This window comes from Panicum hallii, chromosome 1 (genome assembly GCF_002211085.1).
Source record: "Panicum hallii strain FIL2 chromosome 1, PHallii_v3.1, whole genome shotgun sequence".
NCBI lineage: Eukaryota > Viridiplantae > Streptophyta > Magnoliopsida > Poales > Poaceae > Panicum > Panicum hallii.
In genome coordinates, this window is record NC_038042.1 from 1,903,443 (window position 1) to 1,925,811 (window position 22,369).

At 48.4% G+C, this 22,369-nt stretch overlaps 4 protein-coding genes across 5 annotated transcripts; 3 read left to right on the top strand and 1 right to left on the bottom strand.

Moving 5' to 3' along the window:
• The first annotated feature begins 3,723 nt into the window (after positions 1-3,723).
• Positions 3,724-8,229, top strand: LOC112893516 (phosphatidylinositol/phosphatidylcholine transfer protein SFH6-like). Of its 2 annotated transcripts, none has more exons than XM_025960894.1 (15): positions 3,724-3,876; positions 3,992-4,109; positions 4,997-5,294; positions 5,400-5,499; positions 5,610-5,876; positions 5,967-6,044; positions 6,128-6,229; positions 6,317-6,366; positions 6,458-6,557; positions 6,661-6,759; positions 6,873-6,989; positions 7,138-7,264; positions 7,354-7,751; positions 7,869-7,943; positions 8,034-8,225. In XM_025960894.1, the coding sequence occupies exons 2-15, from the start codon at positions 4,076-4,078 to the stop codon at positions 8,061-8,063; spliced, it is 1,875 nt and encodes a 624-aa protein (XP_025816679.1). In that variant the 5' UTR covers positions 3,724-3,876; positions 3,992-4,075; the 3' UTR covers positions 8,064-8,225. The 2 variants fall into 2 exon arrangements, with proteins under 2 accessions (XP_025816679.1, XP_025816688.1); XM_025960903.1 differs by having other exon boundaries at positions 3,726-3,876; positions 3,980-4,109; positions 8,034-8,229.
• Positions 8,230-8,693: 464 nt separating this feature from the next.
• LOC112893531 (phosphatidylinositol/phosphatidylcholine transfer protein SFH12-like) lies at positions 8,694-12,489 on the bottom strand. Its single transcript, XM_025960913.1, has 12 exons — positions 11,398-12,489; positions 11,038-11,304; positions 10,862-10,939; positions 10,663-10,764; positions 10,503-10,552; positions 10,269-10,362; positions 10,009-10,110; positions 9,818-9,925; positions 9,619-9,712; positions 9,104-9,510; positions 8,920-8,994; positions 8,694-8,824 (listed from the first exon to the last, which is right to left on the bottom strand). Exons 1-12 carry the CDS (start codon positions 11,794-11,796, stop codon positions 8,804-8,806), a joined length of 1,797 nt encoding a protein of 598 aa, XP_025816698.1. The 5' UTR covers positions 11,797-12,489; the 3' UTR covers positions 8,694-8,803.
• Positions 12,490-12,901: 412 nt separating this feature from the next.
• Positions 12,902-16,010, top strand: LOC112893542 (proteasome subunit alpha type-1). The gene is made up of 2 exons (XM_025960938.1): positions 12,902-13,421; positions 15,339-16,010. The coding sequence occupies exons 1-2, from the start codon at positions 13,071-13,073 to the stop codon at positions 15,789-15,791; spliced, it is 804 nt and encodes a 267-aa protein (XP_025816723.1). The 5' UTR covers positions 12,902-13,070; the 3' UTR covers positions 15,792-16,010.
• A 599-nt stretch (positions 16,011-16,609) lies between these two features.
• On the top strand, positions 16,610-22,023 carry LOC112893535 (aspartic proteinase-like protein 2). Its single transcript, XM_025960925.1, has 10 exons — positions 16,610-17,179; positions 17,319-17,448; positions 17,558-17,805; positions 18,400-18,624; positions 19,319-19,481; positions 19,569-19,639; positions 19,915-20,005; positions 21,056-21,131; positions 21,211-21,282; positions 21,631-22,023. The coding sequence occupies exons 1-10, from the start codon at positions 16,956-16,958 to the stop codon at positions 21,777-21,779; spliced, it is 1,449 nt and encodes a 482-aa protein (XP_025816710.1). The 5' UTR covers positions 16,610-16,955; the 3' UTR covers positions 21,780-22,023.
• The last annotated feature ends 346 nt before the right edge of the window (positions 22,024-22,369 follow it).

Genomic DNA, 22,369 nt, shown 5'->3' on the forward strand with positions numbered 1-22,369 from the left:
TCTTCTCCAAGCACAAAAATGGTAGGCTTTGTAATCCGTGCATGTGCTAATCCTACCAGCAACTACGCTCCAACACCTACTGATCATTGGCATCATGTCTGGTTACCACCAAACCGAGCAGGCGAGGACGGCCGTGTGAACGAACGAACCAACAACGGGTGCGGGAGGACGAATCAAGGAGCAGCATCAGCGGCCGCTGGCGCGCAACAACCCTAGCGGCAGCAGCAGCAGCTGGATCCGCGGATGGATCGCGCCAGCCAATCAAGCTGCCGCGATCAACGCTAGCAGCAGCTTGCATTGCTTGATCGGGAGGGAATCATCATCGTTCGCCCGGTGACTGGGATGGGTATGCGTGGATGGATAAACCCGTCGAGCGAGACAATTGGCAGGGACTGGGTGGTCCGGCCAGCTGGGACGCGGAGAAAACGCCCCGCGCCGCCGCGCCAGCCCGGCGGCCGGCCGGCCGGACCGCCGGAGCTGCGGCAAGCTGAGCTAGCTAGCTAGCTAGGGCAGATTAAGTAATTTTTTCGAACAGATCAGATTAAGTAATTGCACGCGATGTTTGACCAATACCACCCAGCATCATATCATGTCCAAGCGGCTCCATGATGATGATGGCTGATGATGGAGCTGCCTTCTACGGAGTACTCCGGAGCTAGCTAATCCTTGGGCCCACCCGCGACAATTATTAGTTAGTTATAGTTAGGAACCGGTTATCAAGCGGTGTATGCTGGACTGGTTACTAGTGGCTAGTTCATTCATTCGTCAGAGGGAAAACGTACATTGACGAAGCCGGAGGCAGCAGAGGAATCAGCAAAAGTCAGCTGGGAGCTTGGAAGAGTCGGCGCGATTGACTTCCAACGTGCTCGCTCAGTCACTCCTGCACGCACGCGACACCGTGGCACGTATCAGTTTTATTACTGCCATATCCAACAAAAATCCTCATAGGACTAAACTTTAGAAAAAATCTTATTATATTATTTATAAGTATTAAATAAAATATAATTATAAAGCTAATTGCAGAACTCCTGTGCTAATTTATGAGACGAATCTAATGAGGTATATTAGTTCATGACTAACGGATGGTTATTGTAAGCATCACTATAGCAAATTAAAGATTAATTAGGTTCATTAAATTCATCTCGCGATTAGCACTCATCTGTCAAAAAGTTTTATAAACAGATTTTATTTAACACCTCTAAATAGCAAAATTCTCGTTTGACGTCAGGGGCTAAACTTTAACCCCTGTAAACTAAACGGGGCCTTAGTTAGTATTGACCTGAACTAACCGGAAGGGAACGCTTCAGCGTGTTCCATCCTTGATGCGGCCGTTTTTTGACGGGAGTACATCTGCGTGCATGGTTAAAAATATGAAGTAGTTCATTACAGCAGTCATCTATCTATTAAAATGACATTATCTCACTTCCAATACACAACTGGATAGTGTCTAGGTTCTTATGTTGACGAATAAAAGAAAGTTCTCATGTTGATACTGGATCTTGCATTAGATCCTGTTTCTTCCTCTTTCCACTCTCTCGTTTATTCTCTTATTTATTATGATACTATATAAACTAAAAATTTTATATAATAATATAATTAATATTATAGAAACTATAAGTCGCCTGTATAGTGTCGGCCAGAACACGGGGAGCCGGAGTAGTAACTGCGAATGCAGCGTCACAACAAAGAAATTATATCGCGCGTGACGCCCTGCACGCAGCACGCCTGCACCGGCCCGCCCGGCCGGTTCAGGAATCCGATGGCCCCGCGGCGGCGCACGGGAGCAGCCTCCCGGCGGGCGCGCGGCTCAATTCAATGGCGCCTGCGGCCTGCGGCGGCGCAGGGTTTGGAAGCCGCCGGCCCGGCCGGTCGCCCGCTCCGGCGCCGCTGCACGCCAGCGGCCGGCCCGCCCGCTGCGTGCCGCGCCTCCCCGTTTGTCCCTCCGAGACCATCCGTTCGGTCATCGCCCATGCGACCGTGCATGCGGGGCTCAGGCTACCCACATGCGCTGCCGCTGCAGCTGCCACTGCTGCCCCGTCACATCACCCTGCCACACGCCCCCCTCATCAAGGAAGGCCTCTGCCACTGCCCAGGGGCGGCATCGAGACGCGAACCCTCCGGCCCGGCCCGGCGGCCGGCGCAGAGAATCCCAGGCGCGCATCGCCGCTGCCCGCGCCTCGGCCAGCTGCGCTCTGACCCCGGCGGCCGTTTCCGTTGCTTCCATCTGCGTAACGGCCGCGTACGGGCCCGCCACACTCCCCCGATTCCACTGACGTGTGGGCCGAGATGCCACCGGGCCCCGCGTGGCATTGGCCCAGTGGGGCGGGCCGCGCGGGCACCTGTCCCGACAGAATGGTGGTGCGCTCGCGTGCCTAGCGCTGCTAGCACACTGTAGCGTAGCGTAGGGCGTTGCCTGCCTGCCTGCCTGCCTGCGGCTGCGCAGGCCCCCGGCCTTCCCGCGCCGACGCCCTCGCTTCGCAATTTCGCATGATGCCGCCATCGTGGCGCGGGGGTGGCCTTCGCTGCGTTTACGCAATTACGCGCGCCGCCAGGGGCCTAGGCGTCAAACCGCCATCGCCACAACACCTAGAAGCCGACTGCCGGTGGGGCTCCCCGCTCCCGCCCCCCGCGGGCGCGCCACGTGCAGCGGTCGCGCCCCCTGGCCCCACCGCGAGCCGGGTCAAACCTCGGGATTTTTTTTAATTGAAAAAAAGGGATGGAAACGCTTGGCGTCGTTTACGCGTAGCCCCCTGCGGAATGCGCGATCTGGCAGGAGGCGCTCTGCGCGTGCGCTGCGCTGACGTCACCACCTCCGCGGGATGCGGCCCGGGCGACCTGCTGGTTCTGGTCTGCCACGAGGGGCACGGGGGAAGAATTTTTGTGATGCACGCTCCGTCCCAAACATGGGTCGGCGAAACAATCTCGTTCCTTGGGTGCATGTCTCGCTCACTTTTGCTGCCGGTGCGCGTTCGAGCCGAGCGAAAGCGGCTGGCATCCTTGCCAAAGAGGAGAAAAAGAAAGAAAGATCGGTGCACGCACATTGTTTCCTTTCTGCGTTGCCTTTTTTTTTATTATTATTCGTGGTTCCGAAAGAATGCCCTTTGCACCGGCATTCCTTCCCCCGCAACTTGAATCTCGCAAGTGGATTCCCAATGCTCGCCATCGGGAACCTTTTGATGCGGGTTGTAGGCAAAGGGGGCGGAGCTCAATGGCATGTAGCATATTTAGGTGCGATTGCTAGTGTACATATCGCACGAACAAAGCATAAATCTAACATCAAATCGCCTTTGCTTTGGCTGGAAGCAATGTGTTATAGGACGCACGTTGTCATTTATGAAACTAGGGTGCAGATGCCATCAAGGGCAGTTATATTTTACATGTAAAATCATACACATATGTTTACTAAAATAATTTCAAACTAATAATAAATCTAAATAAGCTAGCAATCAAAATCGTACTATTAGTTAATGGGCTATTTGAAGTGGCACCTAACCCGCCACGGGCGCCACATTTTTTCCTTTGTCCTCCTAATAATCCTGTTCGGCAGGCGGCCGCCGGGGGGAAAGAACTCTAATTCCTCAAAAGCCAGGGGCCGGAACGTAAGCGAACCGGAAGCAATAAAGATAACCCGCACCGAATTTCCGGAGGACACTTCGCCACCTCGTCCCCCACCTTCTCCCTTTTTCTCTCTCCCATCAGCTCCGCCTCCCTCCTCCATTACTTTAAAGTTACTCTCCCACTTACCACCCACTCTTCCTCCTCTTCCCCGCCCCGTCCCATCCCACCCCCACCCCTGCGACGCCGCTCCCCAAAAAATTCCCCTCGCCTCGGATTCCCACGCGGCCCCCGCGTCGCCGGCGCCCGCCCGCCGACGAGGTACGGAGCCCGGGCGGAGATCTCCGGCGCTCCCCTTGTTTCCGCGGGATATTTTTTTGGCTTTTCTCGGAGGGGAGTTCTAGGGTTTCTGACGCGAATGCAGGTTACGTTTCAGGCCTCGGAGGCGGCGGGGGGAAGGAGGAGGATCACCAGCCGGAGCCCCGGAGGAGAGGAGGATCCGGTGCGCCCGTCGCCGCCCATGTCGGGCCATCTCGATCGCCTCGCGCGGCCATGTGAGTTCGAGATTTCTCTGCCGTCGGTTCGCCCTTCTTCCCCAAATCCACCCCTCTCCGAGATTCGCGGCTGGTTGATTGGTGGGGTTAGGATTCGGGTGCCGGCATAGGGCTAGCGTAATCTGCGGCGTTGATACGGTTTACGCTCCGATTTTTTTCTCTCAATCCGGTTAGCTGCAATGAGGCGTCGGCGAGCTCGCCCGATTTCGAGCGGCTGGTCCGTTTTTGCGGCTTTCACATGGCGTGTTTGTCTGTCTGGCCATTGGAGTATCTGGTAGTTCGGCAACCTGCGTATGCGGTTTGACCGGTTCAATACTAGCGTTGTTTTGGTCTCATCGAACGCTCTATGGTCTGTGGATGGGCGCGTAGCTTCCTATGAAGGAGCCACTAGGCTGTCTGATTTGAGAAAAATAAACTTCTGGGATTTGTGTGTCTGAGATTTGTCCCTGGGGAAGAACCGCCGCTAGGTCTCAAACCAATTTCCACATGAGACGGCGCCTTGTTGTTTTGACCTTTTCAATACCAGCAAGCCCTGAACCAGTGCAAAATTGAACACCACAAATTCCGACGCGTGAATATGAAGCTTGCATAAAAGTTGTGAAAAAAAATTGGGAGGGCTGAATGTTTCTGCTAACAATAAGGTTGTAAACACATAATCATCTAGTTCAGAACCTTAGATGGCCTGCTGCTGCTCCTGCTTGCATTATGTACCTTTAGGTGAACCGGGAGTTATTTTTTGTTTTCTTGAGCTGTGGTTTGTTTGTTGAAGTAACTTGGTGTTGTAAATTTGGACGAGTTTACTTGGATTTCCAGCAAAATAATGTGCAATTTGCAATTCAGTTCCACCAGCAATGGTTTATTCATTTATTTTCATCGCAATGTTTCAGGTTTTGAAGGGTGCTCAAGTCACGATGAACGTAGAGACCATAAGTCGGACTTCGAAATCTCCGAAGATGAAAAGAAGACCAGAATGGGCTCTTTGAAAAAGAAAGCAATAGATGCATCGACAAAGATTAGGCATTCCTTAAAGAAGACAAGGAGGAAAAGTGGTAGTCGTGTTCTCTCTGTGTCTATTGAAGATGTGCGTGATCTAGAGGAGCTGCGAGCTGTTGAGGCATTTAGGCAGGCACTAGTTTTGGATGAACTGTTGCCTGCAAGGCATGATGACTATCATATGATGCTGAGGTATATCCTATAGATTATGATGTGTCTTTTATGATAGCTTGTCATGCTTCTTCTCATTTTTATAGCACAAATCCACAGCTCAAACTTAACTAAATCTGTTTGTAGATTTCTGAAAGCAAGGAAAATGGATATCGAGAAAGCAAAGCAAATGTGGACAGATATGCTTCAGTGGCGGAAGGAGTATGGCACTGATACAATTGTTGAGGTTGGTTAGCTGAGCACAAGCCATAAAACATTTTAAATTTTGTTTGGCTATATGACATCTGTATGACTGTGTCTTCAAAACAATAACCTGGAATTATACTTGTTCCATAGGATTTCGAGTACAGTGAGTTGGACGCTGTTCTGCAATATTATCCTCATGGTTATCACGGAGTTGACAAAGAGGGGAGGCCAGTTTATATTGAAAGGCTTGGTAAAGTTGACCCTAGCAAGCTTATGAATGTCACGACGATGGACCGATATGTAAAATACCATGTGAAGGAGTTCGAGAGAAGCTTCTCGATCAAATTCCCAGCTTGCTCTCTTGCTGCAAAAAGGCACATTGATTCCAGCACAACAATTCTGGATGTTCAGGGTGTGGTATGCCACTGAAGATTTAGTCTTCCATGGTGCTTCTCTTTCTGTAACTTGATGGTTTATGAGAGCTAATTTGACACCTATGCTTTGTAGGGGTTGAAAAATTTCAGCAAAACTGCACGTGAGTTAATTCAGCGACTGCAGAAAATTGACAATGATAACTACCCAGAGGTACGAGCTTCAATTCCTTCTACACTCTTTGTTGCCCAATTTTCTTGCTTGGAATATATTGGGTTAATCTGTTGCATGTCCAGACTCTATACCAAATGTTTATCGTCAATGCTGGTCCGGGCTTTCGGCTGCTATGGAGCACTGTGAAGTCCTTCCTTGATCCCAAAACTACAGCCAAGATACATGTGAGTTTCCACTGAAGTGCAGGCTACAAGACTAAATTTTTGCTTTATAATGTTATTAAATTTTAAGATATGCTTATGTTTCTCTAGGTTCTTGGAAACAAATACCAAAGTAAGCTGCTTGAAATAATTGATGCTAGGTAAGTGATGTTCAATGTACTCATTTCAGGAAACTTTTTTTCTTAAGTGCTTGCTTGTGATCATTCTTTTCCATTTGTAAAAATTGCTCAGTGAATTGCCGGAATTTCTTGGGGGCACTTGTACATGTCCTGAATACGGAGGCTGCCTTAAGGGAGAAAAAGGACCATGGAAGGACCCAAAAATACTCAAGGCAAGCATCGTTTGAGCCTGCTATTGATCCTCCTGCTATCAGTTCTTTGCGAACAACCTTCTCACAAGTTCATTTTTGTTTTAACTCTCTGCGCTGATACCAGATAGTCCAAAGTGGTGAGGTCCAGTGTGCTCGACAAATTGTAACTATTTCCAATGGCGAGGAAAAAATTATTTCGTATGCCAAGTCGAAGCACCACAATGTATGTCTCAGAATCATTCTTTATTGCTTTTGTTTCCAAAGTTATTATCTGTATGAGAAATTCATTACTTTGCTGTCGTTAGAATTAATATTTGCTTTAATGTGGAATTACAGATGCGAGGGAGTGACACATCAACTGCCGAATCTGGCTCAGAGGCTGATGATGCTACCTCCCCCAAAGCTCTCAGAAGTTACATATCACATCCTAAGTTGACCCCAGTCCGTGAAGAGGTTAGCATTTGATCTTTTCCTGTATTGTGTGCGGTTGTATTAGTAGATGCTGGTGTATGCCACCAGAGCTGCAGCCTATAACCCATTACCCTTCTCACAACTATGGATTATCCCAGATGGAATTAAAGTTGTCTTTCTCTCTCTTTAGGTCAAAATGGTCAGGGCTACTAGCTTTTCTACTCGTCTCCCTGAATATGATGTGCCTGTTGTTGACAAGGCTGTGGATGCTACATGGAAGAGAGAGCAACCTCGAAAGACGCCTTTACCACCCAAAGGTTAGTTCTTGTTAATACAGTTTTTTTTTTAATCTAAACTTCCCTGGATTTTTGCTAGTACCTGACATTTGCTGTTTTATTTGACGCAGACTCTTCTCTGAGAACTGCAACCATGCTATCTGACAGCTCTTGGGATACGATCATTGCAACTCTTATGGCTTCTCTTATGGCTATTGTAGTCTTGGTTCGATCAGTCAAAGATCTTGCTACAAAGAGTTTGCCATATAAAACCGAGTCAGAAGAAAGCTACTCTACACTGTATCCAGACTCCACTGCGAAAGAGGAATTCCGACCTCCTTCGCCAACTCCTGGGTTTGCTGAAGCTGACTTATTTTCCGCAGTCTTGCAAAGGCTGGGAGAGCTTGAAGAGAAGGTTCAGATGCTTCAAGAGAAGCCTTCTGAAATGCCCTGTGAGAAAGAAGAGTTGCTTAATGCCGCTGTCCGCCGTGTGGATGCATTGGAAGCCGAACTAATTGTAACAAAGAAGGTAATTTTCGGACGGCACTATTCTACATTTTTACAAGGTGTTGCTTATGATTCTTTTCAGCAGATTAGGCTAAAGTTCACCCATCACTCATCATATGTATGTGTGAAATTTCTGTAGGCTTTGCATGAGGCTCTCATCAGGCAAGAGGAGCTGCTTGCCTACATCGACAGTAAGGAGATTGCCAAGGCTCAGGTTTGTAAATCATCTTGTGATGTTATAATGTTTAGGACATTATGCCATGTATCTTTATCAGCCTCTAACGCCTAGCTTCCTACAATGCAGAAAAAGAAGAAAACGATGTTTTGCTACTAGGACCTGGAGAGACCCTTTGTTCGGTTTCTGCCTTCTGAGATGAGATGCCAAAGATGGCATTGAGATGTAACAGGCGGTGCGTCCGTTTTCTTGACATGTGAATCAACAGGTTTCCGTTGTAAATCGAGAAAATTCTGACAGAAATAAATTGAGTTTTTTTTCCCCATCTTGACTTCTGCCTTTTCAGTTCATGGTTGCCTCCTGATCCACTTGAGACTTTGCATATAGTAGATTAGTTGTGATTTTCGTTTTTATTTGTATCGTCATAGCAATAATTGGTTGGTTGGTTAGCCGATGATAAGGTGGGTGGACGGTTAGCTGACAACGCGTGCATCTACAAGCAATGACTTCCCTACCCCGCCCGGTCACTGATTGATCCGACTCATACGATCTTGTTGAATCCCTTTCGGTGAATTATTGATGTCGCCATACGCTGGAGATTTCACAGAACTTAATCGTAGAGGCAGATCTCGGGAGGTTTGGCAAGTCCAATGGGCAGAGAGCTTAAGAGAGAATGCTCAACGATTTACGCATCCTTTTCTACGCTGCCGGCAGTGTTTAGGGATTCAGAGACGCCTCTTTTTCCTCTTATACTTTTTCACCGAATATATTCATTCTATTTTCGTATTAGTAGGAGGGAACACAGGTAACAAAGTCACGGGGGCACAAGCGCAAGGAGGCGACGGGCGTTGCTCGCGGCGATCCACTCCCCAGGGTCACTGACGGATGATCATCCCCCTTCACCAGCGGAACGGGTTTTGCTGTTGGAGGCAAAACTTTAATGGCATCAGTATATAGACAACATGAATGAGACCTGATGAGCAGTAATAAGAAAGAATGTAAGATGATCACACACCATTCCTCGCTTCTTCTTCTTCTTCTCGATGTAAGCCAGGACCTCCTCCTGCTGGCCAACAGACGTCTCCAGAAGCTGCAGCCAGCCATTGTTACACAAATCTGCTCAGTCACACCACCACCATGCGTGCTTCTTGATGTTCATGCTCCTAAGAAAGCCAGAAAGGTCGAGAACGATCGGTTACCTTCTTGGTGTTCTCGAGCTCGGTCTCGAGGGCCTCGACGCGGGAGACGGCGGCCTTGAGCATCTCCTCCTGCTCGGGGGGCATCTCCGGCGGCCGCGCTGCCAGCGCGGCCACCTTCCCCTCCAGGTCGTCGAGCCGCTTGACCAGCGCCTGGTACTGCGCCGCCGACACCACCACCGCGTCCGGCCCCGCCAGCTGCTGCTGCTGCAGCTGCATCTGCCGCGTCTTCTTCGCCATCGCCTCCATGGTCGCGATGCCCATCGCCGCGTCCATGGCCCGCTTCGGCGCGATCTTGCCCACCCGGAACATGGCCACCACCCCCATCACCAGCGCCATGAACCCCGACACCACCTGCCGGTCCCCCGGGTCGCCCTGCTTGTACGCGTCCGGCAGCTGCGCGTACATGTCTGCAGCCGATCACATCCCACGGTCAGTCAATTCCATGCCGGAGAACTCGCTGTAGCAACGCAATGGTAAATTACGGTGGTCGGTGGAACTGGAAGATGCGAGCTGACCTCGCGCGATCTGAAGCTTCTCCTCGCTGACCTCGCCGCTCCAGTCGACGCCATGGAAGAGGTTGTTGTCGTAACCCTCTTTGCCAGGAGGAGCCTGCAAGTCAAGCCAGCGTCAGTGCACGACATGCTGGGGAAATGCAAGAGTGCCAAGCTAATCCCTGTAGCCAATCCGATACCGGGTGAGCAAGCAATCAGATACCGGGTGCTCCGCAGTTTTCATCTCATGGAGGGGGGACATCTGCGGGTGCTCGATCTTGTCGCGCGCGATCTTGGGGGAGTCGGCGGCGCGGCGCATGGACTCCTGCTTCTGCAAGTGGAAGCTGCACCGGTGAGCCATCGACATCGTTTTCTACATTGCTGAAGCCATTGTTCATGGCAAGCTGAAAACACCTTGGGAACGGGCACTATTTCGTCCTCGGTGATCATCTTCTCGTCGGCCTCACGGGGGTCCGCGCTGTTCATCCCGCACCGCCCCATGCCGCACTGGACCATCTGAAGAACCAAAGACAGCATAGTACCAAACAAGAAAATTTTCAGACTACTACTGTTCTTCTAAGGAAGTTTCAGAACCAGATAGTACATGAATCATGAACACGCTCTGGTGTACGGACAAATCAAAACTGCATTGATAAAAGAGAGTGACGCAGAACCTTGAGGATTTCAGGGTCCTTCCACGGCCCTTTGTCAGAGCGCATGCAGCCACCTTCGCAGTTGCAAGTGCCGCCGAGAAACTCAGGCAATTCGCTGTGCAGAAGAACCAAGCGCAGCAGGTGAGCCTATCATGTTCATTAGGATGCTTTCCTACACTTGCCAACACTGTACACTGCAAGCTGCCATGGTATAAAGATGCAGAAACTTGAAGATGGGGTTTGTTCGGCTCTGACCTGGCATCAATCACTTCCAGCAGCTTGCTCTGGTACTTGTTGCCGAGGACCTGTATCAGAGCAGGGTACAAAATGTAACGGCTCGTGGCTAAAGAGGAGTAGTGGAGTATCAAAAAAAGAAAAGAAAAAAAAAGAGGAGTGGTCAGAGGCCATAGGTTACATGGATCTTGGCCGTGGTCTTGGGGTCAAGGAAGGACTTGACGGTGTTCCAGAGGAGCCTGAACCCCTGCCCGGCATTGATGATGAACATCCGGCACAGCGTCTGCGCATCGGTTCGAAATTGTTGACAGTTAGTTTTAGGCTACTTGTGATTCCTTCAAGCTTTGTGAACACTAGGCGTGTGATTGTGTCAATGATACCTCTGGGTAGTTGTCTCCGTCGATCTTCTGGAGGCGGCCGATGAGGTCCCTTGCAGCCTTGTTGAAGTTCTTGTACCCCTGCAGGTATGCACACATGGCGTGTGATGAAATTGGAACTGACGAGAGACAGACACCACGACAGAGACAGGTAGCGATCAGCAGCGGCGGCGACGGACCACTCCGGAGACGTCGAGGATGGTGGTGCTCTGGTCGATGTGCTTCTTGGCGGCGATGGAGCAGGCGGGGAACTTGACGGCGAAGGCGCGCTCGAACTCCCTGACGTGGTACTGGACGTAGCGGTCCATGCTGGTGACCTGCAGGAGCTTGGTCGTGTCGATCTGCCCCAGCTTCTCCATGTACACCGGCCGGCCGTCCTTGTCCACGCCGTGGTGCCCCTGCGGGTAGTGCTCCAGCACCTGGTCCAGCTCCTCGAACACGAAGTCCTGCAGGTAGGCTCCTGCTGGTTAGATTATATTTGGTGGATCGGGAGAGATCGAGCTAGGTGGTGTGGCCGGAGGGTAGAGAGGAGCACGGACGTCCATGATGGTGTCGGAGCCGAACTCCTTGCGCCATTGGAGCATGTCGGACCACATCTGCTTGGACTTCTCGATGTCGAACTTGCGGGCGCGGAGGAAGCGGAGCATCATGTGGTAATCGTCGTGGCGGGCGGGGAGGAGCTCCTCCAGCACCAGCGTCTGCCGGAACGCGTCCACCTGCTTCATCTCCTCCGCGTCGCGCACGTCCTCGATCGACACCGACATCACCTTGCTGCTGCGCCGGCCCATCGACTTGCGGCTCAGCGAGCTCCGCAGCAGCTTCGACGACGCGCTCATCGCGCGGTGCCGCAGCGACGGCGTGCGAGCCGCGGCGCCTTCGCCGCCGTCCATCGCGGCGGCGACGCCGCCTGCCGTGGGCGTCACGGCTGCGGAGGACATGTAGGATCCGCGGCGGTGCCCTCGCGCGTTGCTGTCTTGCAGCAGCGGCAGCTGCTACGGACGGGCCGAGCGCCCCTGCAGCTAGCACCGGCCTGGGCGATCCATCAACACATCGATCAATGCCGAGATCAACCAAGAAAATATTTTCATCTTTTTTCACCTCCACACGGGGATCCTCCAGATTAAAACAAACATTTAGCAGATTAACCAAGCACTTTCAATAACCGATGATAATGAATCAATCCCTTTTACACAGGGACGAAACAAGAACTCGAGGCGAGAAGCTTCTTGAATAATTGCAGAATCCAATGGCCAAGAACAGCGGATTGATCAAGAACAATTCATGCACGCACACGACGGAAGGATCAAGAAATTATCAAGCGGATGAAGCTGTTTCAACCGCAGCGCATGGATGAGTGATCTGATAGAAGAAGCTTACCTCGGAGACGGCGGCCTTGGGAGATTGCGGAGGGCGGGGAGAAGGCGGGGGGAGGAGGGAGGAAGAAGAAAGGTGGTGATTGCAAGCTGCTGGGCTCACGCATGCATGGCGGGCCTGCCTGTCTCTGTCCCTCCCTCCCCCGTCGTCCCCACTATTTCTGGCAAAATGGTAGCTGCGCCGTTCCAATTCCGTTCGAACATACCACTGCAACTATATGCCTATACTTTCTTTTTGGCGAAGAACTATACGCCTACACAGCAAAATCTCGTAACTTTGCGTGGGATTTATATCATGCAAACTTGTACTACTGCACCGATTTGATCACGGATCCACGAAAGCTATCTGTACATACACGTGAATTTGAACGTATTTTGACTCGAATACAAATGCTAGAGATCGTAGATTCTTCCAAACTGCGATTGAATTCCATCCCAAATACAAAAAGGCAAAGATGAATGAATCAAGCAGTAATCGAAACTTCTTCACCCGAGGCCCAAGGCCCATAAAAAATTAAGCTCAGTCCAGTTCCAGCTCAGACGGCCCAGTAAACAGTTTTCCTTTCCTAAAAGGAAAAAGGAAAAGGAGACCATGATCCATGAGGAGCCCATCTCCAAGCCGCAGCCCTTCCCTCCTCCTACTGCCACGCGGGCCCCACCGAACCCGCCCCCTTCTCTTCGCCCACTCCCATCTTGGAGAAGAAGAAGAAGCCGCACTCGCCGCCCCCATCAAAATCGCCACGCGAACCCGAAGAGATCCCCAAACCCTACCACACGCAAGCACGCCCGCGCGCGCACTCGGGATCCTCGATTAGGTTCAAGGAGGAGGAGCTTCGAGGATGTTCCGCAACCAGTACGACACCGACGTGACGACATGGAGCCCCCAGGGGCGGCTCTTCCAGGTGGAGTACGCCATGGAGGCCGTCAAGCAGGGCTCCGCCTGCGTGGGGCTCCGATCCCGCACCCACGCCGTACTCGCCGCCGCCAACAAGCCCGCCTCCGAGCTATCCTCCTACCAGCGCAAGGTCTTCCGCGTCGCCGAGCACGCCGGGGTCGCGCTGGCGGGGCTCACCGCCGACGGCCGCGTCCTCTCGCGGTTCCTGCGGAACGAGTGCATCAACCACTCCTTCGTCTACGAGGCGCCGCTCCCCGTCTCCAGGCTCGCGCTCAGGCTCGCCGACAAGGCGCAGGTCCGTTCCTCCCGATGCGCATCTCGTGATCCCTTTTTCCTTATGTGAGCCCGCATCGACAGTGAAAAATTAGAATTCCCATGGTTTGATTTGCCATACGAGTCAGGATCTGAGGTCCAGTTTGTTAGGGTGTTCTCCTGATGCGCTTCATGTTGGGATTTATTAGAATTTTCCAGATATATATTTTTTTCCCAGCAGTAAGTATATCACGCTTATACTGAAAAGTCACAGCTCACAAATCTGAAGTCGGAACTCCTCCCTCCCCATCTTCACCTGGTGACTTAATATGTCATTCTGATTGTAGTCGAGGACTTTTGCTAAGTATGGTCCTGTGTGTGTTCACGACTCCAGGTCGAGAAGTGCTTAACTGCTTAAAACCAACTGTAGACATCAACTTAGATGTGGTATTGGGCTTTGCAAATGTTGTTGAATTCGGTGATACTGCCACCTGTGGAACACTTACACTAAGTCGAATGTTGTTGAATTTGCTCTATGGTGTTATCGCCACTTGTGAGACATTGACACTAAGTTGAACTAAGGAGACACTTGGTAGGATTTAATAGAAGAGCAACTGAACATGATCCACATAAATTCACTAATCTGTATAGGTCACCAAAAAAATAAAAAAATAAGTACTTGTTGTAGTTAGGAAAGATGTTTCGAGCATTAAGAATTATTGTTTTGACTGTGCCCCATCAAATATGAGAGTGTATTGTGGTTCACTGGGAACAAGCAGTAGCTGTTCTTCTTTTTCTTGTTGTTGTTTTGTTCTTCCACAGTTGCATTGTTACTTTGATGCTGCTTAGAAAGAATTTTAGCATGTATTAAGTTTTTTTTCTTCTACTTATTCTAAAACTGTGTGTTTGGCAAAACCTATGGTCTTACTATGCACATAATGATGACATAGATGCCGTTGCCTTGCGATGACCTTTATAGTGGCAAATCCCGATTCCGCACCACATAATCAGCAATCCAATATCTATTTATATGAGTATACTCTCTGTTATGTTTCATATGCTCATTTTTTTTTTCTTTGTCATCCTTTTGCACTTATTCACAATGAACTACCCTGAACTTGCTTGCACTTGCCTGCTTAGTGGCATATCATGGCACTTCTAGTTATTCGTCATTCCATTATGCATATTTTAATAATATAGTAATTTCCGCCATGTGCTATATTTTTATTGAATAACATGGATCATTATGCACTAAGGAGGATATATAATTTTCACACTTAAGCTTAAACTTACTATATCAAAGAGATTTGGAGTCTGGTACTGCTGTACTGGTGCATATCATCATACTTAAGCAATCATAACTTGATTTTCCTGATAACCATGGCTTTATTTTTGTCAGTACATCAGATGGTCTGCGCATGTTATTCAGCGTTTGTCATGTTTGTTGTTGTAAATTGTATAATCTTAATGAAACAATCAGCTGATGAAATGATTATGTTTCAGCATCCACCTTTGTTATGCAGTCTAGTGTTGGTGTAGTGTTGGGTTCTGATACTTAAGATATCTGTTATGACTACTGAGCCTCTAGCTGCACTGTACATCAGATCCATGCTGTGACAGAATACTTAAAGTGGTTCATGACTATATCTCTTGCTCAGTCTGCTGCACATCCTCCACTTGATTTTGATCGACTCCTGTAAACATATCTGTATTTTCTTGATTATGGTGCTTTATTTTGGGGGACAGGCTAGTTCTGTTCTTCCCGCAGTTGTCCGTTCAGTTTTGGTCATTTTTATAGTCAAATAACAGGCTGAATCATATAATCTCTTCAATAGACATCTGATTACTTGTAAGGAAGAGTATTCTTCAGGAGAACCAAGAATCAATATGTTATTATATACATGCATCGTCTTACATTTTAAGTGGATGTGTACTCACCTTCTCTTACATGCCAATGCAGGTTTGCACACAGCGGTCATGGAAGAGGCCTTATGGTGTTGGCCTCCTTGTTGCTGGACTGGATGAGTCTGGAGCTCATCTCTATTACAACTGCCCCAGCGGGAACTACTTTGAGTACCAGGCATTTGCCATCGGTTCTCGCTCCCAAGCTGCCAAGACTTTCCTCGAGCGCAGGTTCGAGGGCTACAACGACTACACCCCAGAGCAACTCATCAAGGATGCCCTCTCTGCCATTAAGGAGACTCTGCAAGGCGAGAAGCTGACCAGCTCCAACTGCACTGTGGCCATCGTCGGCAGGAAGGACGACGGCACCCTTGAGCCGTTCGAGATGATTGACGCGAAGAGGATCCAGGAGATAATCGACTCCATGGAGGCTGTTGAGGAGGCGCCTGCGGAGCCCAGCTCCATGCAGGAGGAGGAAAGGGGCTCGGACGCTGCTCCCATGGACATCTAGACTGGAATACACCTCATATGAACCCTCTACCCGGCATTCCGAGTTTCCAAAGACTAGACTATTTTAGAAAGTTGTGTTGTGACTCTTGTGTACGATTTGCTTCCATGCTTCGGCTTTGCGACGGTCTCTTTGACCAACAGTTGGGTTTGGACTGATTATTTTATCATGTGACGTGAACAAATCGTTTCGTTCCGGAGGCCGTCCTGACTTTGCATATCAGTTGTGCCTGAGATGATCATGCTCTGGTTACTGGTTTGATACATGGTTTCCTGCTGGCACTGGCAGTCCCAGCTTACAGTTTCGCAATCGCAAACCTTAGAGCTTGATTCATTTGTGGTTGACTGGTTGCTCATGTTTTTTTTACGTGCCTCATCTGGTATATACACATAGACACGCCAGCCTACACGACACGCACATGCACAACTCACTCGAAGCATATTCATATAACCATACTTGCAACTACACTCGAGGCACATTCATTTAACTCCTTAGATAAAGATAGAGCGCGCGTCACATTCTCCTTGTGGGTTCACACGAGAGAGGCTGCAAACTTTTTGCTCGGCTTGATGGCCATGGGTGCCAGCCTGCTGCGGCAGCACGGGCATTTCCAAATTCCAAAAGTGTGAGCATTGCCGAGAGAGTGGTGTCAGCACTACTCCAGAAATCGTTTTGATCAGACAGAAACGGCGCAAAGATTTCGAATAGATCAGGACCGCCCACCGCCGTGATCGTACGGCCAGGAAAAAAATCACGAACCCTGACACTCCAAGGAAACTTCGTAATGCGGCAAGACCGCCTTTATTCCCCAAAGCCGCGGGCGGTCTGGACAAAGCCCAAGATAAAAGGAATGGAACGCCTCCGGCCACGACACGAGCGCTCCTCTCGCCGCACCCGAAATCCGCCGCCACCGCCGTCCAGAGCCCCATCCCGCCTCCCCGGCGGCACTCCGAGGCTAGGCGGGTTCCGAGCGCCGCGCCGCGGCCCCTCGTGGTTTTGCGGCCGCGGGGTGCGAGTGCGATCCTAGGCAGCGAAGGGGTCGGCGGGGAGGAGGAGGGAGGACACGAGTGATAGCCCCTCCCCCGCCCGCCTCCTGCAATAATTATTTGCTGCGCGCAGGCGCAGGTCGGTTTCGAATTCGCCATTTGCCGTGCCGACCAATAACCGATGGCCCCGCGCGCCGCCCTCCCCCTCCTCCTCCCCGCCGCGCTCGCGGTGCTGCTGCTGGTGGCGGCCTGCTCCGCGGCCCCCGGCGTCTTCCAGGTGCGCCGCAGGTTCCCCGCCGGTGGAGGCGCCGCCGCGCTCCGCGCCCACGACGGGCGCCGGCACGGCCGCCTCCTCGCGGCAGCCGACCTCCCGCTCGGCGGCCTCGGCCTCCCCACCGACACCGGGTACGTGCCAGCACTGGACTGCCGCTCCTCCTGCTCGGCGGCGCGCGCTAGCTAGTGTACTTTTCGTGGATTTCTCCGCGGTGGGTGGCTGATTCGGTTGTTGTGGGGATTGCTGGGTCGGCCGGACCGCCGCGCGCAGGCTCTACTTCACGGAGATCAAGCTCGGGACGCCGCCCAAGCGCTACTACGTGCAGGTCGACACCGGCAGCGACATCCTCTGGGTGAACTGCATCTCCTGCGACCGATGCCCCCGCAAAAGCGGCCTCGGGGTACCGTCCGTTCCCCACTTCCGCGTCCACTCTTTTGTTGTTGGGGGTTCTCAATTGCAGATTTGTGCTCACTTCGATGTGACATTGCGGTGTGGGCGTTGCTGTGCAGCTAGACCTGACGCTCTACGACCCCAAGGCGTCCTCGAGCGGGAGCCCGGTCTCGTGCGACCAGGGGTTCTGCGAGGCCACCTACAAGGGCAAGCTGCTGGGGTGCAGCGCCAACATGCTCTGCGAGTACAGCGTCATGTACGGTGATGGCAGCTCGACGACGGGGTTCTTCGTCACTGATGCGATGCAGTTCGACCAGGTGACCGGGAATGGGCAGACGCAGCCTGGAAACGCCAGTGTCACATTTGGGTGAGTCCCTGTTTCGGTTTGTCGCGTTACAATCGTTTTCGTATGAGATAATGTTGGACCAGCGGACAGCCCACATTGGATCAGTTATTATTAGCTCTACCTGTGTCATCATAGATGTTGGATACATAATCAAACTTCGGATGTTTATGCTGAAAAGCTTTATCAATTACATGACGTGTATGTGAGGAAACAATGTGCAATTACTCTATATTTCTACTTGCATTGTGTGGCAAATTTTTCTAGGTAGGATTTGAACTTGTTATTATGCTGTCTCAAAAGATTCTTGACCAATACCACAAAGATAGCTAATATGATTGTGTGACCATGAGCTTGAATTTTTTATGCTCAGTGTGGAGTAATCAAATTGTATTCTTTGCCCTTTGTCTTGGCTTGTGCTATTACTTCATTAAAAAGTTAGGTATCAGGGAAGGTACCTAACTCTGCTGTTGGGTATACTATATTCATCACTTACTTTTCGTCAATAAGATTACAGCACAGGAACTAACTAGGAGACAAGGTTCAATCAAGGCATTAATATGTGTTGATAGTGCTGAAAACTTCAGTGGGGATAACTGATTCTCCTTTCCTTTGTAGGTGTGGTGCTCAGCAAGGTGGGGATTTGGGAAGTTCAAACCAAGCTCTCGATGGAATTCTTGGTTTTGGCCAGGCAAATACATCAATGCTATCGCAGCTAGCTGCTGCTGGTAAAGTTAAGAAGATATTTGCTCATTGCTTGGATACCATAAATGGAGGTGGAATTTTCGCTATTGGAAATGTGGTGCAGCCAAAAGTAAAAACAACACCGTTGGTAGCTGACATGTATGTATGTTAACCTTGCCGTAATAATTGTTATTTTGGTTGCATTACACTCATGGTGAATCTGTCTGGAACTGAGTTCTATGTTGATATTCTCTATTAGTTAATGTTCAATTCCTAAAACTTGCTTCAGAACACAGGATGTTTATCACTTCTGTACAGGGAACCACAAAAGTGACTTATATTCGCTCCTGCATATGATATAATACAAAATGAACAATCACTGTTATTTTGCCAAACTAAAAGCTCTAGCTGGACTTAAAGAGAAGTTCCATGCCACTTTGCTTAGTGTCCAACTAACAAGGAAAAATGATATGAGAACTGGAATGAATTTGATATTAGAGCATGTACGAAGAAAAGAAAGATAGATGTATATTAGATCTGCTTGTTAGACAAATGTTCTGTCTGCTATCACTGGCATTCATGTCATGTTACAAACAGATGTTTCACCAATGTCGCTTTGCTAATAACGCTTCCTGTTCCTTTTTGTTTTTGCCCATGGCCTCTTTTGAACACACCATTGTTTTTTGGGGGTTTAAATCGGTAAATGTCTTTATCAATGGCATTATAGCAAACTTTTTATGAATGCGCAATTCTTGGCACATAGAGCAGTTCTACTTGATGTGCAATACAGTGCAGCTGGCTTTTTCACTTAATTTATACCATACTCATAGGCTGTCAAAATTTTACCTTCCAGGCCGCACTACAATGTGAACCTTGAATCAATTGATGTTGGTGGTGCTACATTACAGCTACCAGCTCATGTTTTCGAAACAGGAGAGAAAAAAGGTACCATTATCGACAGTGGTACAACCTTGACATACCTTCCAGAATTGGTTTTCCAAGAAGTAATGTTTGCGGTACGACAAAGATCCCGTGCTATTTCTTCCCTTGTAATTGAGGATGATATGTATACTTTACATATTATATTTCTCAACTGATTGTAGGTATTTAAGAAGCATCAAGATATAAAATTCCACAATGTTCAAGATTTTATGTGTTTCCAATACTCTGGAAGGTACACTTTACATACAATATAACTACAGTTGGATGAGTGTCAATTATTAATTACAATTTCTTCTACGCTGCATTTCTTATATGCTGAAATAGTCATCATATTGAAATTCTGATATCGATAATGCCCTCTCGTACTTCTTTCATGAATGGACAACTTCTTTTCGTCATACTTTCTCTGTTTTCATTTGCATTGACACAAAGAGGAATAACCAGCCCACAGATAATTTTCTCCTGCAATGATTATGATTCTAACTGACGTATTCCTTTCTCTTGCAGTGTTGATGATGGTTTCCCAACTATCACCTTCCATTTTGAGGACGATCTTGCACTGCATGTGTATCCACATGAGTACTTTTTCCCAAATGGGGTAACATGACATTTCTCTCCTGGTGGTATATTCATGCAAGATAGACTACAGTTTTATTCACCCATTGGCATTGCTTCAGCATGTTACAACTTGCAGCAATTACTTGAATATGGCTTCAGTGCCCCCATCTGCTTTTGCTCCCTTTTGGGTGAAGCACATGTTAAATGGTTAAAAAAACACCTTTCGTAATATCACATTTGTCATTGGTAACCAAAATGAAGAATCAATTAACTAACTTTACTGTATAAAAATATATGATGCAGCTACTGGCAGAAACAAATTTCAGCCCTTTGCTATTCTTTTAGTTCCATTGTTTCTTTGTTAGGGGTTTCTGTTCTCCAAAAATTTCTGAAGCATTCCATATCAAACCTCTAGGCTGATTCTTTTTTTACTTCTTTTAATAGTGTCTGTTTGTCCTTGATGAGAAAGAATTTTGTTTAATTCAAGAGCTATTCTTTTGGATAAAGGTGTTATATCAAACTAAGGAAAAATTGTCGAAATACCTCTAGTGAAACCTATTTTTCCGAAATGCCATTGAGCTCTGTCAGTGACTGATGGGAGCCTGGTCCCACATGTCATTGAGGCATTCAATGGAATGTTGAAGTGCAACTTCAGTAATGGTATAGTGCCAATTTCCCAAACTCTGGAATTACACAATTGATCAGACCATGGTTATCACCCATTCTTTTGCTTCAAAATTAGTAAAGTACATATGTAGCACATCTAGCTTATTGTGCACTAGTTTGTATATGTATATATTTTCTTTATTATATGTTTGTTGCTGGAAGCTCTTCTCTTTTGGGAAGATTAAGCCATTATTTGAACAGATACATGACGTTTAAACTTCTATCCGGTTAAAGCCTCTATGCTGCATACTCTACAATATACGATATATCGTTAAAAGTTGTTTCCAGTAGAATGTTAATCAAAGTCTGATATTTTTGGGTTCTAGCCACAACAATGGTTCGAAACAACAGTGATTATGAGTGCTTCACGAAAAATATGTGGCCATGACTCTTATGATCCCACGTTTTTCTTTTGTTGGAGCAGAATGATATATACTGCGTGGGATTCCAAAATGGTGCATTACAACCAAAGGATGGAAAGGACATTGTGCTTATGGGAGGTCAGGGTTTCACTGGATTAGCAAATTCCTTTCGTTTTAAATTGCTGTGTTTTTGACACGACTGTATGTTTTCTTCCAGATCTTGTTCTTTCAAACAAGTTGGTTGTCTATGACTTGGAAAATCAAGTCATCGGGTGGACTGACTACAACTGTAAGTGCTAGCATGTTCAAACTGCTCATTCTAAGTTCATTTCATAGTAGCTTACAGCTGTACTTTGCTGTTATCCTTTTGGACATATTGACTTTTTTTTTCCAACTATATTCCATGAAACCTGGAACCATGAGCTTGCACAGAATAATTTATATTCTCTACCCATCAATTGCCTTTTTATTTTTTTTATTTTTCTGGTTAAAGATAATTTCATCTTTTTTGAAATAAAGAGAGGGAAAAATGAAAAAATGCCATGGTTGGTTAGTGCAAGCATTGCTTGCTCTGAATTGTGAAAAAGTACTACTCATGGGTTGCCTTTTATTTCTTATTATCCGCTTGTAATTTCAGGTTCATCGAGCATTAAAATTAAGGACGACAAGACAGGCGCAACATATACCGTCAATTCACACAATATCTCCTCCGGATGGAGATTCCACTGGCGCAAGTCCCTGGTTCTGTTGTTGGTAACAGTTGTTTGCGGCTATTTGATATGCTAACTCTGTTGTACAACACGGGCACGGAACACTGATGGAAATTCATTTGATTCATATTCTTTTCATGAAAGAAAAGGAAAGGTAGGGCCTTAGATTGTGTTGTTGTTGTCTGACCACGGAAAACATTGAAAACAGAAACATTGTACACTACACAGTGAGCCTTTGTATGACTGGTGTAATGCTGAGGTGGGAAATATGGCTGCACGTAATTTAAGTTTCCCATAAGAAAAGTTGTGTGTCAAATATATATCTTCTCTTTTGTTTGCAGTACAGGAATGTTTAGGTATGAACTTATTTCTGCTGTTTTTGATACAGTAATGTTTTTTACGACCCCAGAGACTGGGTTGGAAAAGCCGGTCCCGGTTTTTGCCCACTGAACTCATTCTGGGTCTGGTATACTTGTCTCATAATTCTCATCCACTCAGAATCATATGTTGCAAATCCAAACATAAAAGCTGACAAAGGATTGAGAACCATGGAAATGCACGTACTGTGCGAGTGCTGTGGTGATCCATTTCGCTCGGTTGATGGCATGCCCATGGGGTGCCAGCTGAGCTGCTGCGGCAGCACGGGCATTGCCTTCCGGGAGATGC

Bases quoted from the DNA above. Each gene is read 5' to 3' on its own strand.
- LOC112893516 (XM_025960894.1), top strand. From the start codon at position 4,076: ATGTCGGGCCATCTCGATCGCCTCGCGCGGCCAT. The intron at 6,230-6,316 runs GTGAGTTTCCAC...ATGTTTCTCTAG, and splicing joins AAACTACAGCCAAGATACAT to GTTCTTGGAAACAAATACCA. The intron at 7,944-8,033 runs GTTTGTAAATCA...CCTACAATGCAG, and splicing joins AGGAGATTGCCAAGGCTCAG to AAAAAGAAGAAAACGATGTT.
- LOC112893531 (XM_025960913.1), bottom strand. From the start codon at position 11,796: ATGTCCTCCGCAGCCGTGACGCCCACGGCAGGCGGCGTCGCCGCCGCG. The intron at 10,940-11,037 runs GTCCGTCGCCGC...GCATACCTGCAG, and splicing joins TCCTCGACGTCTCCGGAGTG to GGGTACAAGAACTTCAACAA. The intron at 8,995-9,103 runs GTAACCGATCGT...GGCTGGCTGCAG, and splicing joins AGCTCGAGAACACCAAGAAG to CTTCTGGAGACGTCTGTTGG.
- LOC112893542 (XM_025960938.1), top strand. From the start codon at position 13,071: ATGTTCCGCAACCAGTACGACACCGACGTGACGACATGGAGCCCCCAG. The intron at 13,422-15,338 runs GTCCGTTCCTCC...ATGCCAATGCAG, and splicing joins GGCTCGCCGACAAGGCGCAG to GTTTGCACACAGCGGTCATG.
- LOC112893535 (XM_025960925.1), top strand. From the start codon at position 16,956: ATGGCCCCGCGCGCCGCCCTCCCCCTCCTCCTCCCCGCCGCGCTCGCG. The intron at 19,640-19,914 runs GTACACTTTACA...TTTCTCTTGCAG, and splicing joins TGTTTCCAATACTCTGGAAG to TGTTGATGATGGTTTCCCAA. The intron at 21,132-21,210 runs GTCAGGGTTTCA...GTTTTCTTCCAG, and splicing joins GGACATTGTGCTTATGGGAG to ATCTTGTTCTTTCAAACAAG.